The 16,142-nt window shown below is 51.7% G+C and overlaps 1 protein-coding gene across 1 annotated transcript in view; it reads left to right on the top strand.

Moving 5' to 3' along the window:
* Rspo4 (R-spondin 4) overlaps nt 1–16,142 on the top strand; it is a 31,525-nt gene that overhangs the window by 10,876 nt on the left and 4,507 nt on the right. The window contains exons 2-3 of the mRNA XM_021156228.2: nt 14,488–14,676; nt 15,299–15,439. Of these exons, the coding sequence (XP_021011887.1) occupies nt 14,488–14,676; nt 15,299–15,439 (330 nt within the window). The remainder of the gene's footprint in view (nt 1–14,487; nt 14,677–15,298; nt 15,440–16,142) is intronic.

Below are 16,142 nucleotides of genomic sequence, written 5' to 3'. Positions count from 1 at the left end.
AACTGTCAGGGATAAAGAGCCACTTAGCATGTAGGAACTGACCTGTTTGTCGTTTTTCTTTGAGTTGCTCGGAATCTCTTTGCCTCCCATTGGGTTGTATTTTCCTATTTATAAAAGCTGTTTGTAGCCAGATGGTGGTGGCACACGCCTTTAAGTCCAACACTTGGGAGGCAGAGGCAGGCAGATCTCTGAGTTCAAGGGCAGCCTGGTCTTCAGAGCAAGTTCCATGACAGCCAGGGCTATGCAGAGTAACCCTGTCTTTGTAAAACTAATTTTTAAAGTTACTTGCGTATTACAGGTGGTTATCTATGGCCTGCTCTGAAGCTGGCTTCATGACCAGGCTGAGCATGCAATATGAAATTTACTCTTCTTTTTCTCTCTAATTCAATTTAACTCTAAAACCCAGTCTTTGGTAACTGAGCAGTTCTCAAAACGTTCTGGTAAGTTTAAGGTTAACAAAAACAAACAAACCAAACCAAAACCCAGACCCGTGCTGAGATTTTAAAACATGGGTCTGATCCAGATTTCTGTCCTGTGCAGGAGGCCAGATGCCAACCTCCAGGACTCCTCCCCACATGCCGGTGCCCCTTGTCACAGGCAGGGGACAGAGCTGTGTCAGGCTTTGCCATTCCACCTGGGTTTTCCTATAACCTGAGAAAATCAACTCACAACTGAAAAGTTTTGTTTAGGTCACAGTTCCGTGGGTTCCAGTCCCCTCTGGGCAGCTCCGTTACTCTAGGCTCCTGGTGGGATATGTGACAGGTATGGTGGAGAGGTAGAGAAATTGTTCCCCTCACAAGAGAGAAGCTGAAGAGAAAGATGAAGAGGCCAAGCATGTGCCCCAATATCCTAGGTCTTGCTTCCAAAAGGCTCCCCCACATCTCATTAGGGGACCAGGTCTTTCACATACAGGTTTTTGGAGATAATGTCCCGACTGTGTTATTGCCTGTGTGTTGTGAGCAGAAATAGTGGGGACCAAATTAGCTACAGCTGTCACCTCAAAATTCCCAGGGCTTGAAAACTCAGGGCCTGTCCCAGTGAGTGAAGAGGAAGAACTGTATCAGGGGCACCTGTGCTGTGTGGATGGCAGGCGTCCCACTGTGCGACCCCAAGCCTCGAACCCCTCCAAGGTAAATCTGCAGCTTAAATCAATCAGTCACCTCCACTGGCATCCCTATGCTGGTATGATAAATTAGCCAAATGATGACAATATGGCTGTTCCACCTGCCCCATCCCCTTCATCTCTCTCTCTAGTTTGCTCATCCCCAATGGATCAAGTTAGACAACAGATGTGAGCATAGTTGGGGTGTGTTGTTCCAGACTCCCCATCCTTCAGGCCACTCCAAACCAGAAGTCCACCTGTATGTGGGAGCAGGGGCCATGCCTGCTGTCTAGTCAGCCATCCCTCAGTGCTCGGTGAACAGTTCCCAGGCTAGAGAGACACATGGGAAGGGATGAAAAGTGCCAAGGAGAGCTGGTCCCCTCCCAGAAAGCCCAGGAGGGGGTGGACCCCAATTCTAGACTAAGGGGGAGCACAGGAAGTTTGTCTTTGCTTTTTAGAGGGAGGTTATTCGGAGGAACACCTGCAGAGCATGCACACGCAGCCGGCACAGTGGGGGCAGGGTGGCAGTGGTGAGGGCCACTGGTAAACAACGTGGATTCTGGCAGAAGCTTACATTTCTAGTCTAGTGCTATTTCATGTAACTTTCTCAAAAGCCTGTACAGATGAAAATCTGTTTTGTCTCTATTTAAAATAAACCCAGTATAAACGAGGGAGGGCCTTGTTTCTTGTTTTCACCCCCCGCCCCCAGATTCCTATAGCCTAGAAAGAGCCTGACATGAAGTAGGTATTCAAGAAATACTGGATGGGCAAATGGGTGGATGCATGCGTGAGTGGATGGATGGTTAGAAGGGTGTGTAGATGGGTGGATGGATGGATGGATGGGTGGATGGATGGATGGATGGATGGATGGATGGATGGATGGATGGATGGATGGATGAACCTTAGAAGCATAGTTTAACCATCAGGCAGGGAAAGAAGTCACATCAGGGTTTTGTCTAATTCTAGGATTTAAGAGAAGAGGGGAGCCCATAGGGAAAGGTCAGGTAAAAATCAGATCCTAAATATGCTCCCTGGAGTGGGTGTAGTGGAGCCTAATGTGAGTCACAGCTCTGCCATCCTTTGCAATCTCCTCAGTCCTTATGGACAGGGTCCACCCTTGGATCAGCCTGGGCCTGACCATGACTCTCTCCCTGCCACTCATCGGCAGTGGGGCCAGGTCCCCTCAACAGTGGAAGCAGATGCTCCAAAGCTGTCTTCTACTTCCTAAGGGGCGGGTGTCCAGGTGGAAGCTATGAGGAGGTCTGCATTCTCAGCACTTAAATACTTGTGAGCTCCAGTTTCTAAGGCTGCCTGGCTCTACACTCCCTCAGAGTCTGTGTAGCCCCAGGTAACTTACTCTCCACTGCGTCTTAGCCTCCTTGCCTGGGAGTTTATAAAACCCACGCCCGAGGGTTAGAAGTTCACGGCTCCCATTGCCAGCCACCTGCCAGATGTTCTGAGCGTACCGCATAGACCATCACACTGGACCTTACATCTGGGGACAGTGATCCCTCTTTTACAGGAAGGGAAACCGAGGCTTAGGGAGACTCACCTGGGTTAGAACTCAGCCATCTGTCTCTGCATTCTAGACTCCTGGCTACCCCTAAGCACGGCCCTCCTCTGCTCCTGCCATCAGCTTGGCTGGATTTCAGCCTAACCTCTGGACTGCTCTAGAGATAGACAGAGGGCTTGGCATGAGCTTCCCTCATCCTTCCCTCTGCATTTCACAGCTGTGAAAGGCCAATGGAGTCAACCCCCCAGAGTGGGCAGCTGGAGGGCGCTGGCTCCTGCATTGCTGAGCTCCACACACAAGTTGCTGCAGTCTGAGGTGAACTAGGGCTCCTGAGTGGGTGTGCAGGTGCACATGTGGGCCTGTGTATGTGGAGGGCATAGGTCAACCTCATATCATTCCTCAAAAGTCATCCGTCTTGGTTCTTTGGAGACAGGGTCTCTCATGGAACCTGAATTTCTCCAGTTAGACTAGGCTGGTTGACCAGCACGCTCCAGGGATCCCCCTGCCTCCACCTGTCAACACTTGACAACATTACAAGCTTGCACCATGTTCCACTTTTTATGTGGGTTCCAGGATTGGCCTGTGTCTCCATGCTTGTGCCACAGGCACTTTACTGGCCAAGCTGTCTCCATGCCCCCCCCCTTTTTTTTCAGTTTCTTCTTACACAGTTTTATACATTTGGCACATAGGGCAGGCTGGTTGATTCTCAGGTAGCTCTGTGATGATTCTGCACCAGCAGCTATCAGAAGACTGAGCTGCGGGGAGACAATCTGGGAGAAACCAGCGGGTGGCTCCTGTATTATCCTGCTTCCTATCTCAACATGTTCACACCAGCAAAGCCCCAAGAAGAGGGATCCTGTCTCTACCTTACTGGTTCTGAAGATGACTGGGCTCTGTACTGTGGGCTTCCCACCCTTCCCTCCAGAGACACCAATGTAACTTCTTCTATTGAGTAGCTAACAGGGCAGAATGCACCTGATGGTCCAGGGTGGGGTCTGCAGAGATGGGAGGAGAAATTGGATTTGCTGTTGGGTACAAGCAGCCTGTTCTAAACTATATCCTGCATCGCACCAGCAGGCCAGACAGGAGCACCATTGAGCAAAGGCCAAAGGCTTCCCCATGCTGAATCCAGGGTCTGTAAAAGGTGGTCACAGATATCAGTATACACCAACTAGGGGCATGCAGGGACCCAGCCAACCCTTATCTTTCCTGTCACATGAGACATGGGAGGGACTGTCCACAAGTCCCTCCTGTAGATAAAGTGATCCCAAGCCACTGTCCCCTCATTTCAGAAGCCCCTACTGACCTATTCCATGGTTCCTGGGAGAGACAGAGAGTAGAAAGGCAGAGGCTAGATCAGGCCCGAGGTAGCCAGCACTGTCCCTGCCCTCGTTTGGCAGGTTTTCTACCTCCGTTAAGGTCGGGTGAACTGGAGAAGACAGTAGCCTTATCATGCCACTAGGAAGGCTCCTCAAGACCTTGGTGAGGGGTCTGTTGCTCTCATGAAGGGTTGGCTTGAAGGGGCAGGTTATAGCGTGACACCAAGGTTAAGCCCTTGGATTCTGTTGGGTGCGTAACCTCTAGATGTCCCATCCTGGTGCTGAGAAGGGACTGGTGGTCTAGATCCTCTAAGCCTGCACTCTTTGGGAGCCTCCAAGCCGGGAGCTATCTCCAGAGTCTGGATGGTGCAATCTGCCCCCCAGGCAGGAATGTGCTGGCCCTTGGAGCCAGCCTCCAGCAGTGGCAACTGCCTCCCATATGTGGCAGTCAGAGTGGGCAGGCGGGAGCCCAGATGTTGTTCATTTCCTTGGTCATCAGTGACATGCATCCCTCATTGCCAGAAGGATATCTGAGATGTGTTGACTAGCCCTCTCTTTTCAGCTCCTCTTTTGGGGTTCTGGATCCTTCCCAAGGGCAGAGCAAGGGACCAGGTCCTGCCCTGGTCCTCCTTAGACTTAGCTTGGTGCAAGGACCATGATCTTTCTCTGCCTGCCCTCCTCCCCCACCTTCTCGCCCTGGGAGTCCGGAGGACGGCTGTATTAAATCTTTAGTCCACCATGACAAACCATGTTCTCATGCAAGGCATACTTCCCTGGGCACACCCCAATTATGAAGAAACTCTGCCCCCAAAAATGTTGGCATTGAAATAAACAGCTCTACGCTGATTGTCAGAAATACAGCCACGGATTGGCAGAGAGTCAGGGCAGGTGGTAAAGGTCACAGGTAAACAGCGATGTCACTGAGACCCTCTTATGTCAGTCCTGACCAGCAACTGCATGCATATCTGTGAGCTGAACTCACAGGATTCCTGCTTTACAAATGGGAAGCCAGTGCACCGGGAGGTTAGAATGCTAGCTCATGGTAACTCAGATAAGAGGGAAGGGTCAGAACCTACAATGATTTGAACCTACAATGTCCAGTCCAGTCTTGGGCTGTCCACCTGCTCTCCACTGGTAGATTTAAAAGTGTAGCTTCAAGACTACAAGGAAAGATCCATAAGCTATGTGTGTTCCAGGTCCTGACAGCCCCACCCTCTACAAGTATAAAGTCAATGGAGGCCCCAGCTGGAGGCCATCCACCAACCTTCAGGAGACTCTGTTTGCCCAAAGGGAGTGGCTCCTACTTGACCCAGTGTGGTGGCCCACACATGTTGCTCCACATATTTGGAAGACTGAAGGAGGGTTCCCAAGAATTCAGGGTCAACCTGAGCAGCACAGCAAAAACTTCCCTTCTTAAATCAAAACTAAGGGAAGACCCTCTGCTTCCCACTGCCACTGAGGCAGCAGTGGGTGTGACTGACCCCCAGTCACAGGGAGACCCAGAGCTCCCCTTTTGCTTGGCGTCAGGATGGGTATAGGAATTGGAGGGTCTGCAAATGGCATGTGAGAGCATCACTGTGGGCGGCCTCAGTCACGGCCACCCTGAGTACGCGACATGAACTGTGGCACATGCCCTGGAGTTTCCCAGAAGTCCAGATTCCAGATTTGTATGTGAAATTTCTTGATTTTATAAATCTGACCCATCTGTTCCAGTTACTCTTTAAAAAGTGTAAGGCTGTAGGCTTGGTTTGGGTACCAAGGGCATTTAATGTCAGACACACTGTGGGCTGCCGAGATGAACCTGTCTGGGCCAGCCTGTCATTGTCGGAGTCCCAGGTGTCCACGTGAGCCCAGGGGAAAGGATGAGTGTAGTCTGTGTTGATATGGAGGGGCCCTTAAATCCACTCAGTTTCCAAATGACCAAATCTACCCGGGGCATTGGCTCCTGTTAGATGAGGTATTAGGGCCCAATCTCAGGACATAGATGACTCTGACCCTGGGATCTTTGTCATTCCTTGTCCCCAGAGAAAAGGACAAACCTGCCCTTCATCCAAGACCAAAGCCACCTGATAAGACTAGTGGTGACAGAAAGCCATGTCCCCAGTCCTTGATCTCTACCTTCTAGTCTTTCTCACATGTCTGCCCTACATGAGACAAGGGGCTACACGGTAGTTCACAGTTCCACTGTGGGTTGTGACAGCGTGGAGACAGGATACGCACTTCCGTGTGTGAATGAGCTATGTGTGGAACGGTCTGCTGGTTTGCTGATATGCGCCTTTAAGGTTTGGATGCTGGGTGTTGCTACTTCAAATCTTCAAGTAGGGAAAGCAAGCCATCAGTGAGAAGGGACGTGTCTAAGGTCATTCACAGAGCAGAGGAACCAGGATGTCCACCTGGTTACCTGCACACATCTGTAAATAGCTTCGATTTTTTTTTTTTTTTGTAGACAGAAATGACACCATCCTCTTCAACCTGATAACCATGGCTGCAGTTTCTCAGAGGCTGGCTGTGTGCTGGGCTCTGAGCTCACAGCACACATTGTCTCCCTCCATCTTGGCAGCCCTGCAAGATAAGTGCCATCAGGCCATTTTCGACCTAGAAAAGGTGGGGCTCAGGGTGGTAACAGATGTTGCCCAGGTGCACACTGTGCCACCCCAAAGCATGTACCCATTAACTCCTTAGCAGTCCCCCACCAAAAAAGTGTCTCAAAGGGTTCAGCAACTGTCCGTTGAGTGAGTTGTCTGAATGGCTCTGCACTGGGATTCTTAGTGCATTCGGAGTTATAAGCCAGAGTTACCTTGGAAACTGTCAAGCCTAAAGTGGGTAACATGCTTTGTTTCCCAAGTACTAGGAGGAAATCAGGTGACTCGGGTGTCATTCAGCCCTCTTCAGCCGCTGGCATGAGGTGGAGCCATACCTGTGGGGTCAACTGGCATTTCCACTGGGAAAACCCAGTCTCGATTGTGAGAGACGGTTGTTCAGGGGGATCACATGGGGTTGACTCTGATGCTCCAAAAAAGCTCATGAGGTTGCAATTAGAGCCCAAATGTGCGTATTTATAAGCTTGTGTCTGATCCAGGATAGGGTAGGGGTTCAGGCCAAGTTTCACCTGACATGAAGAAGGACCCAGGGTTTTCCCAGAGTGCCATGGAGGGCAGTGGAGCAGGTGGTACTGCAGGCCCCTCTGTCTTGCAGAAGCAGAGTTACCCACCAGGGTCTTTTTCCTGTCTATCTAGCTAGGTCTTTTCTGATTACAGGCTGACCGAGAAGCATTAGCGCGAGTGGAAAAGTGCTTTTCTTCAGAGCCATAAGGAAGCCAAGCCCCGGGAGGGCCTGGACAGCCCTTAGAAGTCTTGCTGCCTTTTGGAGCTCGTGAGATTCCTGGCTGATGCTCCTCTCTCTCTGAGTCTCATTTGTTTATTTCTCTTTCTCCCTCTGCTTCTGTATTAGTCAGAAATCATTTGGTTGCAAGTGACAGAAAAGCTAACTCAAAATGCCTTGAGAAATGAGGAGAGTGCACAGGGCCTTTGTGGTGGGGCAGGCCAGGTGGGATGGAGGCTCGCTTTTGAACTCAGATGTAGCCCCTGGCTCTGCCACTGTGTGCCCTTCACTCTCAGAAGGTTCTTGGTTTGTGCAGCACTCGCCAGCCTCCATCATCCACAGCTGCATAGGTCCAAAGAGCAGAAAAGAAAACATGCATGAAATATCACATACACTACACCACACACACACATACCATATACCACACCACACAAACAAGACATACACTCACACACAATATACAATATACAAAATACAACACACACACACAGACAAACAAACAACACACACCCCTATTGAGTTAAGGAAAAGGAAAACTCCAAGATGGTTTCTGTTGGGGCACAGGCCTTGATCTGGACACTAAGATCAAGGGCATATGGTGGATCTATCTGCTCAAGCCAGAGTGTAGAAGGCTCCGTGTGTGCCCCCAAAGTCAGGTGAGTTGAGGGCTAGCCTTTGCTAGAAAAGATGCCAGGTCCCACCAGTGGCCACTTTCCCTTGGGGAAGACCCCTGCACCACCCAACCTGCCACTGTCCTTAGCTACCAAGCACAGTCCCAAACACCAGCACTCATCCAAAGGTTTGTCTTAACTGGCCCGGCTGAACCAGGGCCAAGCCAGGACCAGACAGCATGTGCCTGGTGGGCAGCTCCTTTGCTCAGGGAAAGGAAACTGTAGCAAGGAAGACACTGTGAAATGGGAAATGCCCAGTGTGCTCACTTCAGACTTGGACCCAAACCACCCACTTAACTTTGATACAGTCAAGTTTAAGAACCATTGTGCTTGGATCTTTCTGGAGCAGCACTGTCCAAACTCCAGGAGTCTTGACTTTTCCTTCATCAGGTGAGCACTGGTGTTCCTACACCTATGACCTTGAGGGGACACCATCGTTCTGTCTAATGATAAAGATGTGATTAAAGTCTAATTATGAAAATTCAAAAGATGCCATAACAGCCTAGAGACACTAGAGGGCACTCTAGCAGATTGCTGGGTCAAGGATGCAGTAGGCTCTCTCTCTCTCTCTCTCTCACACACACACACACACACACACACACACACACACACACACACACACACGCCCCTTGTAGTCTCAGGGTCTCCAGGGAAACTGCAGGTGTGTCAGGCTGAGAGATCTGTAAGCTCTTCTGGCATTGGGAACAGTTTTGCTTCTCACAGGCCTCCTGGTACTTTTGTGTTCTCAGACTTTATTTTTGTGGTGCCTGCCACTCCTGCTATGTTGAATCCCATGGAAGCCAGGCCATGGCTTCATCTCCTGCTGCTGGTCATAGACAAGCCCTGCACTGGCACTCTGGGTTAGGGGTGAGGAGGGGACAATAGTGGGAGGTCTCTGCCTCCTGACTTTGTATTATCCTGAGCCATCCCTGGGTTTCCTCAGCTGGAAAATGGCAACACCCCCATAGCAAGGTATCTCAGCCCACAAATTCTGTCTGCAAGGAAAACCAGCTTTGCACTCACTCCGGTGACAGGATGTAATTGCAGTTTGTCTAAGTTTCCATGGCAACACTTTTGTGTCAGTGGAGGGCCCCTTGCCTTTCATCACTGGGGTCTCAGCTCAGTTCCACAGGCTTCCCTGGTACATGGCACAGAGCGAGCACCCTCATTGCCAACAACACTGCTTTGCTGACCTGCCCAGCGTCATAAGTCTTGCTGTTTGGCAAGGCCAATGACCTTGGTAAGGTGTGTGAGATTTTCTCCTCCTCCGGTTAAAGCCCTGGGTTCATGTGATGGGTGTACTTGTGTCTTTCTCAAGATCCCTCTGCCACAGGGATCTGCCACAGGGATCTGCCAAGGCTCCTGCCATTGAAACTGCAACTCTAACAGAGGAGAGAAGAGTAGTGTGGGCCCTTCTTGGCCCATGACATGCATGCCCATCTCACTGACCAGGGTTAGACACGTGACCACTTAACAGTGCAAGGGGACCTAAGGAATGACCTTTCCTAGACAAACCTGTTAAAACTCGGCAGTCCCTTCCTGAGAACAAGGGGAACAACTGGCCCAGGGCCCGAGGCTGGCTCTCCACTGATCCCAACCCCTCCTCCTGAATACGTTTCCTTCCCTGCCTATTGCCTAAAGTTGAGGGGCTGGAGAGGGGGTCTGGAGGAGATGGGGAACTAGAGAGATGGCTCAGTGGTGAAGATCATTGGCCACTGCTTTAGGGGACTCTCGTTCAGTACCCAGCACCCACGTGGCAGGCTCACAAATATCTGTTGACTGTAGTCCCAGGGGACTCAGTTCCCTCTCCTGACCTCAGTGAACACTAGACATGGTGCAGGAACGTACATACAGGCAAAACAGTCATACACACAAAACAATGATCTTTTAAAAACTGTAGTACTCCCCTACTCCGGCGGTGCACCAGAGAAGTTAAATTCTTTTTTTTTTTCTTTAAATGCATTTTGTCCCAAACTGTTTCAAGTCTATAATAAAAATTAAAAATGAATATAATAAACATTCAGGTGTATATATGTATTCTTGTGTTCTGTGCACCTGTGCGTATGAGCGTGTGGGAGCCAGAGGTCAACACTGAGTGTCTTCCTCAGTCACTCTCTGCTTTGTTTGTTTTCAGAGTCTCTTGGTGATTCCAGAGCTCTCTAATTTGGCTAGACTGCCTGGCTGGCAAGTCCGTGTCTCTGCTTCCCTGGCGTTGGAATGACAACCACACCATACACTGCTGGCCTTTTGTATGGCTGCTGAAAATCAGAACTTGGTGGCTCCTGCCTTCGTGGCAGGCTCTTCACTGACTGAGCCATCTTCCCACCCACCACCCTCATCATCTATTTTGTCCCCATCTCTCCATGTCCACGATTGCTTCAAATCAAATATGATAAATACGAGTGACGTCTCACTTCTTTCCCAGCTCCTCCTCACCTCTGCCCCAGAGGTGCCCCCATCCCAAATTAGGCGTGCATGCACCCCTTATATGTCTCATTCCTCGAATGCCTCATGTGTAGCCAGTGCTACAAATCATGATTCTGCTGTTGAACTTGATACAGATGGTGTCTTCTACATGACTCACCACTCAGCTTGCTCTTTTTCCTCCGTGCTGGCTTTGAGCTGCGTCCACAATGATAACTAACTCTGCCTCAGCCATTTATCACGGGCCGTGCTATGTGTGTGGTGTACGGCTGTGGGATATGACTACCTCCCCGCGTGTTTATCAGTTCTTCCCACAGCGGGTTCTCTTTTGTGACTCTGTGCTATTAAGCCACCCTGCAGTAAACATCTCTGTCAGGGTCTTGGCATGGATAGGCAAGAGTTTCTTGGCCCTGTGGCTTCCCAAGTGAGGTCTGCTGACAAGTGGTGGCAGATCACCTGACAGAAAAGCAGATGCTCAGACTTCATCCTGGACCTCCTATGACAACTGGAATCTGAAGTGCCTCTCACAGCTCGCTGTTTTGAAAGCTATCTCATAGCTAGAGAAACGATAGAGGCTGTCGGACTGTTAGGACATGGGGCCAGCCTGGTAGACGTCTGTCACTAAAAGTGGCCTTTGAAGATTTTCCTTAGTCCAACTTGCTGTCTCCCTCTGTGCTTCCTGGCCCAGTGTGATGCTGTCACAGACACGAATGCTCTGCTCCATCGTAGGTTCTCCGCCATCATGGACGGAACTGGTTTGAAACTTTGGGTTGAGGTAAACCTCACCTCCTGTAGAGTTGTCAGCTATTGTGGAATAGAGGAACAACCCCCCACAATCACCGTTGGCATCTAAGAAGTTCCCTTAATCTCAATTTAGATAAAACCAGACCCTTGGCTTCAACACAGAAAAGCATTTCAGGACAATGTAGTATGAAGTGGAGCTGCAGTTTATTTAAAAAAAAAAATAGAAAGGCACTCAGGGAAAGAGTATGACTCCCAAGAGAATTGGGGGAGGGAAACTTCTCAAAGGAGAGTCACACTGAAGTGTCAGACTGCTGATGATATAAAGGACTTTGGGAGCATCTGGGTGTGTCTGTGTGTGTCTGTGTGTGTCTGTGTATGTGTCTGTGTGTGTGTGTCTGTGTGTGTCCGTCTGATGCACATCCATTCAGAGGGCAGAAGAGGAGATCGAATATCTTCTCCTATTACCTTCCATTTTGTCCTTTCAAGACAGGGTCTCTCATGGAACCTGGAGCTCACCATTGGCTCTGCCAGCCGGCCATCAAGGGCCTGGGATGTGCCTGTCTCTGCCCCTCAATGCTGAAGTTACCTGGCCAGTCATAGCTTTTTCTGTGGGTGCCGCAGATGTGAATCAGGTTCTCGGGCTTTCACAGCAGTTCCTCTTGTCCATTAAACCATCTCCCTAGTCTCTGCTGAATGGGCTAAGAAGGTACCCGACTCTCCCATATGTCTAGTCCTTTTTTTTATTATTGAGATTCTGGGTGTCTCTCCGGGTGGAGTTATAATCTGATAAAGTAAAACCACAAGCCACTGGGGCTGCACATGGAGGTTCTAGAAAATGCCAGGGAGGAGGGAAGGCCGACATTATTGACTACCCTGTGATTAATGCCTCTCAGCCGGCGAGTCTTCAGCTAGACCCCAGCAGAGAGGTGTCTTCCCCTTCTCGTGTTCCCATATTTTTTTCTCTCCTGCTTCAAATCAACATGGAACTAACCAACCACACAGCCGTTCTGTAGTGAGGCTCAGATGCTGAACTACTGGGCGTGAGAAGGCATGCCTTCAAATTGGCTGGATGCTGTGAGGTTTTTCTCCAGGGCTTACACACCTAGCAGAAGGAAGGCATTTCTCTCATTCCCGTCTGTCCTTGGTGTTATCTGAACGGAGCAGGTTTTGCTGGGTGAGTGGGAGGACGGGGCTCTGTCTGGCTGTGGTAATGTGGCTCGCTCTCTGTAGTCGGGGGGCTGCTCTCATGGCTTCACACTTTTGAAGGCGCCAAGTTTTTTCTCTTCTGTCCCACTGCCTATCATTTTCCTGGAAGAAGAGCATCGAAGGCGCTGGCATCCTTGCCTGGTACCCAGGGTGTGTCACAGGGTGTGCGTGTACTACAGTGTGACCCTGTGAGGGCCACCCACGTCAGTCGGCTCCCTTGGGTGCAAGCAACAGAAACAGGCGACGAGGTGGAAGGCTCTCGGGTTTCTAAGTTGGGAGATAGGAGAAAGGGACCGAAACCAGCCAAGTCTAAGTAGAGACCACAGACAGTAGTCCCATGTGTCCCTCACTGTGTAGTGGTTGTCTGATATCATCCAGGCCTTGAGAGGACTGCCCTCTGCTGGCAGGAGGAAGGGTGGCCCCTGGTTTCTACTCTAAGGAAGTCCTTGTACCTAACTTACCAGAGGCACCTCAGTGGGGAAAATACACACAGGAAACAGGAACAGGAAAGCTGAGGAGCTGGAGATCCAAGAGTGTCCTCCTGTGGGGAACCATGGGCTCAGGTGAGCCAGGGTGGGCAACCAGCTCGTTCAGTATCCCAGCTTGATGAGATGTAAACAGAACAATTCTGAGCAACCTCCGTTGTCTTATCTTAGCAGCTCCTGCAAGAGTGAATCCTGCTTAGTGATTCCAACCCCTCCTGCATCCTGACCCCTGTGGTCTCCAGTGTTGCCTGTCTTCTGGGCACATGCCTCCCACAGACATACCCATTCCCTGTGACCTGGATGGGTTCCCTGGCTGTAAGCTCCTCATGCTTGCCATGGAATCTGGTGGGCTCCTGCTGCCGCTCTCAGGCCCCACTCTTCAGGGCCCTTTTCTGCTCAGAGAGGCACAAGAAGAGGCTGGCAGCAGAGCTGGGGCATGAAGAGTAGTGCCCTACTCTTCATGATTTGGCAAAGATCTCCGTGAGAGCCTTGGCACGGAGCGTCTAGCCTCACGACTGAGCATGGCTCGCCTTCTCCCCAGCTTTGCAGCCTCCTGCCTCCTGCCTCCTGCCTCCTGCCTCCTGCCTCCTGCCTCCTGCCTCCCTCCTGCCTCCTGCCTCCTGCCTCCTGCCTCCTGCCTCCTGCCTCCTGCCTCCTGCCTCCTGCCTCCTGCCTCCTGCCTCCCCTTGACTTCCTGAGGCTGATGGTAACAGTGGGGACTTGAGTATTGTTCAGAAACTGAGAAAGAAGGTGGTGGTCCTACCCATCCCTATGCACAACACACACACACACACACACACACACACACACACACACACCATTCTATGGCTTTAGTGAAGAGGAAATGTGCTTATAACAGAAAAGTCCAGGTAATGGTGGATGAGCAAAGAACACATTGGTTTCTCTCATATCAGTGGTCTATACATGCCTACTTTTAGGTCCCACTGGCCAGATTTTGATCAAGTGATATCTAGTAGCCAGGGATGCTTGGAAATGTAGTCTTCTGTTGTATCCAGCTAATAAACCAATGAGGAGTCCATCTAAGTAGCTCACATGTGTGATTTGACTCTCTCTCTCTCCCCCCCCCTCCCTCTCCCTCTTCCTCCATCCCTCTCCTCCCTCTCCCTCTCCCTCTCTCTCCTCTCCCTCTCTCCCTCTCCCCCTCCCTCTCTCCCTCTCCCCCTCTCCCCCTCTTCCTCTCCCTCTCCCCCTTTCCCTCTCCCCCTCTCCCTTTCCCTCTCCCTCCCTCTCCCTCTCCTCCCTCTCCCTCCCCCTCTCCCTCCCCCTCTCCCTCTCCCCCTCCCTCTCCCTCTCTCCCTCTCCTCCCTCTCCCACTCTCCCTCTCCCTCTCCTCCCTCTCCCTCTCCCACTCTCCCTCTCCTCCCTCTCCTCCCTCTCCCCCTCTCCCTCTCTCCCTCTCCATTTCCCTCTCCCTCTCTCCCTCTCCATCTCTCTTTTTCCCTCTCTCCCTCTTCCTCTCTCCCTCTCCCTCCCTCTTCCTCTCTCCCTCTCCCTCTCCATTTCCCTCTCCCTCCCTCTCCCTCCCCCTCTCCTCCCTCTCTCCCTCCCTCTCCCCTCTCCCCCTCTCCCCCTCTCCCCCTCTCCCTCTCTCCCCCTCCCCTCCCCTTCTCCCCCTCTGTCTCCCCCTCTGTCTCCCCCTCTCTTCCCTCTCCCCCTCTCCCCTCTCCTGGTCTGGCTGCAGCAGGCACTAGTCTGGGGGGCAACTGCACAGGCTGCGTCATATGCTCAGAGGAGAATGGCTGTTCCACCTGCCAGCAGAGGCTCTTCCTCTTCATCCGCCGTGAAGGCATCCGTCAGTATGGCAAGTGTGTGCACGACTGTCCTCTCGGCTTCTTCGGAATCCGTGGCCAGGAGGCCAACAGGTGCAAGAGTACGTAACTCCTCCAGTGTCGTAGCCAGGCTTGGATAGAGCAGTCCCGTATCCCACCCTCTCCCTGAGCATACCCTGGAGGAAGCAGATCCATGCCCAACCCCAAGCTTGCTCGTTCTAGATATCCCTGCAGCCCTTGGCCAGGTAGGCTCCTCTCTGATTCCATCAGCTCTAAGAGGATACCACCAGGTCTCAGCACAAACGGAGCAGGGAACCTTTACTTCGACCTGGGTTCTGGTATGGCCTCTAGCAGGTTCCTCGCCTCCTCTGGGTCTAGCTCAAGTAGAGAAAAGCAGCCCTAACCTTTCCTCCATTTTCACTGTGGCCTAGGGCAAATTGATCTGAGTCTTGTGAGTAAAGGGTGAGGGAGCCCCACTCCCAGCCCAGATTTGCTATGTGATGCTCAGTGTATCACATCCCATGCTCAGCCTCAGCCGAGACGAGAAAGGAAAGCATCTTCATATGTAGCCCAGCTCAAGAACGGCAAAGTCTGGGCTGCTGGCAAGTATCCTGACCCCAGTGTCCCAGGGCTTGGGGCTGCACAGAGACCGTCCCACCTCAGGCAGAGCTATGGGGCCCCATCCCAGGCAGCTCACTTATGTTGTCCCTGGCTCTGTTACAGAATGTGGGGCCACATGCGAGAGCTGTTTCAGCCAGGACTTCTGTATCCGCTGCAAAAGGCGGTTCCACCTATACAAAGGGAAGTGCCTGCCCACCTGTCCACCGGGCACCTTGACCCACCAGAGTACCCGGGAGTGCCAGGGTGAGTGAGGCCCTGGCCACCTGTCCTAGCGTTGGGGGAAGAGCAGGAGACCTGAAAACAAGCAGTGGAATGTTGTGGGGCGGGGGGTGGGGGCAGCCCAGCAACGCGTTGGAACTCAGAGAATCTTCAGGACTCTGGGTGCCATTATAACCATCAGGATGGCGGATCTCGTGCCACCAACTCTGACAGTGCTTTTGTCACCAAGGGTGTCCTCACCAACAAGGCACCAAGGAACAGAGTTATCCATAGACACCTCAAGAAAGTCACTTCATCTGAAGTTTCTTTAAAAGTAACTGCATGGGGCCAGCAGAGTGGTTCTGGGAGGAAAGGGCTTGCAGTGCAGGTTCAGATTGCCAGCGCCCATGTAAAAGCCAGGCACAGTGGGTACCCTGTGCGACTCCCACAGTGTGAGAGACAGGTGGATCCCTGGAGGTGGCTGAAACTCTGTCCACTGGTCAGGTGAAACCATTGGTTGCTGACAGCATAGCTACCTGTGGTCTGGAGACCTGTTCCCAGCCCTGTTCCTGCTCCAGGTCTCGGCACTTAGGACTGCGAGATGGGACATTACTATCCCCTGGGCTGGGTGTTACCTGCCACTCAGCAATCAGTGGAACGTATCTGTAGTTCCTTCTTCTGAGAATGTTCTGTCCGTGAGCGTGTTTTCCCCCTCACGATGCCACTCAGGCAGCTCTGGCCTTCTGCA

This window comes from Mus caroli, unplaced genomic scaffold, assembly GCF_978045245.1.
Source record: "Mus caroli unplaced genomic scaffold, Mus_caroli_1 scaffold_2, whole genome shotgun sequence".
Classification (NCBI taxonomy): Eukaryota; Metazoa; Chordata; class Mammalia; order Rodentia; family Muridae; genus Mus; species Mus caroli.
The sequence above is the reverse complement of the archived record's forward strand: the minus strand, read 5'-3'. Positions and strand labels throughout refer to the sequence as shown.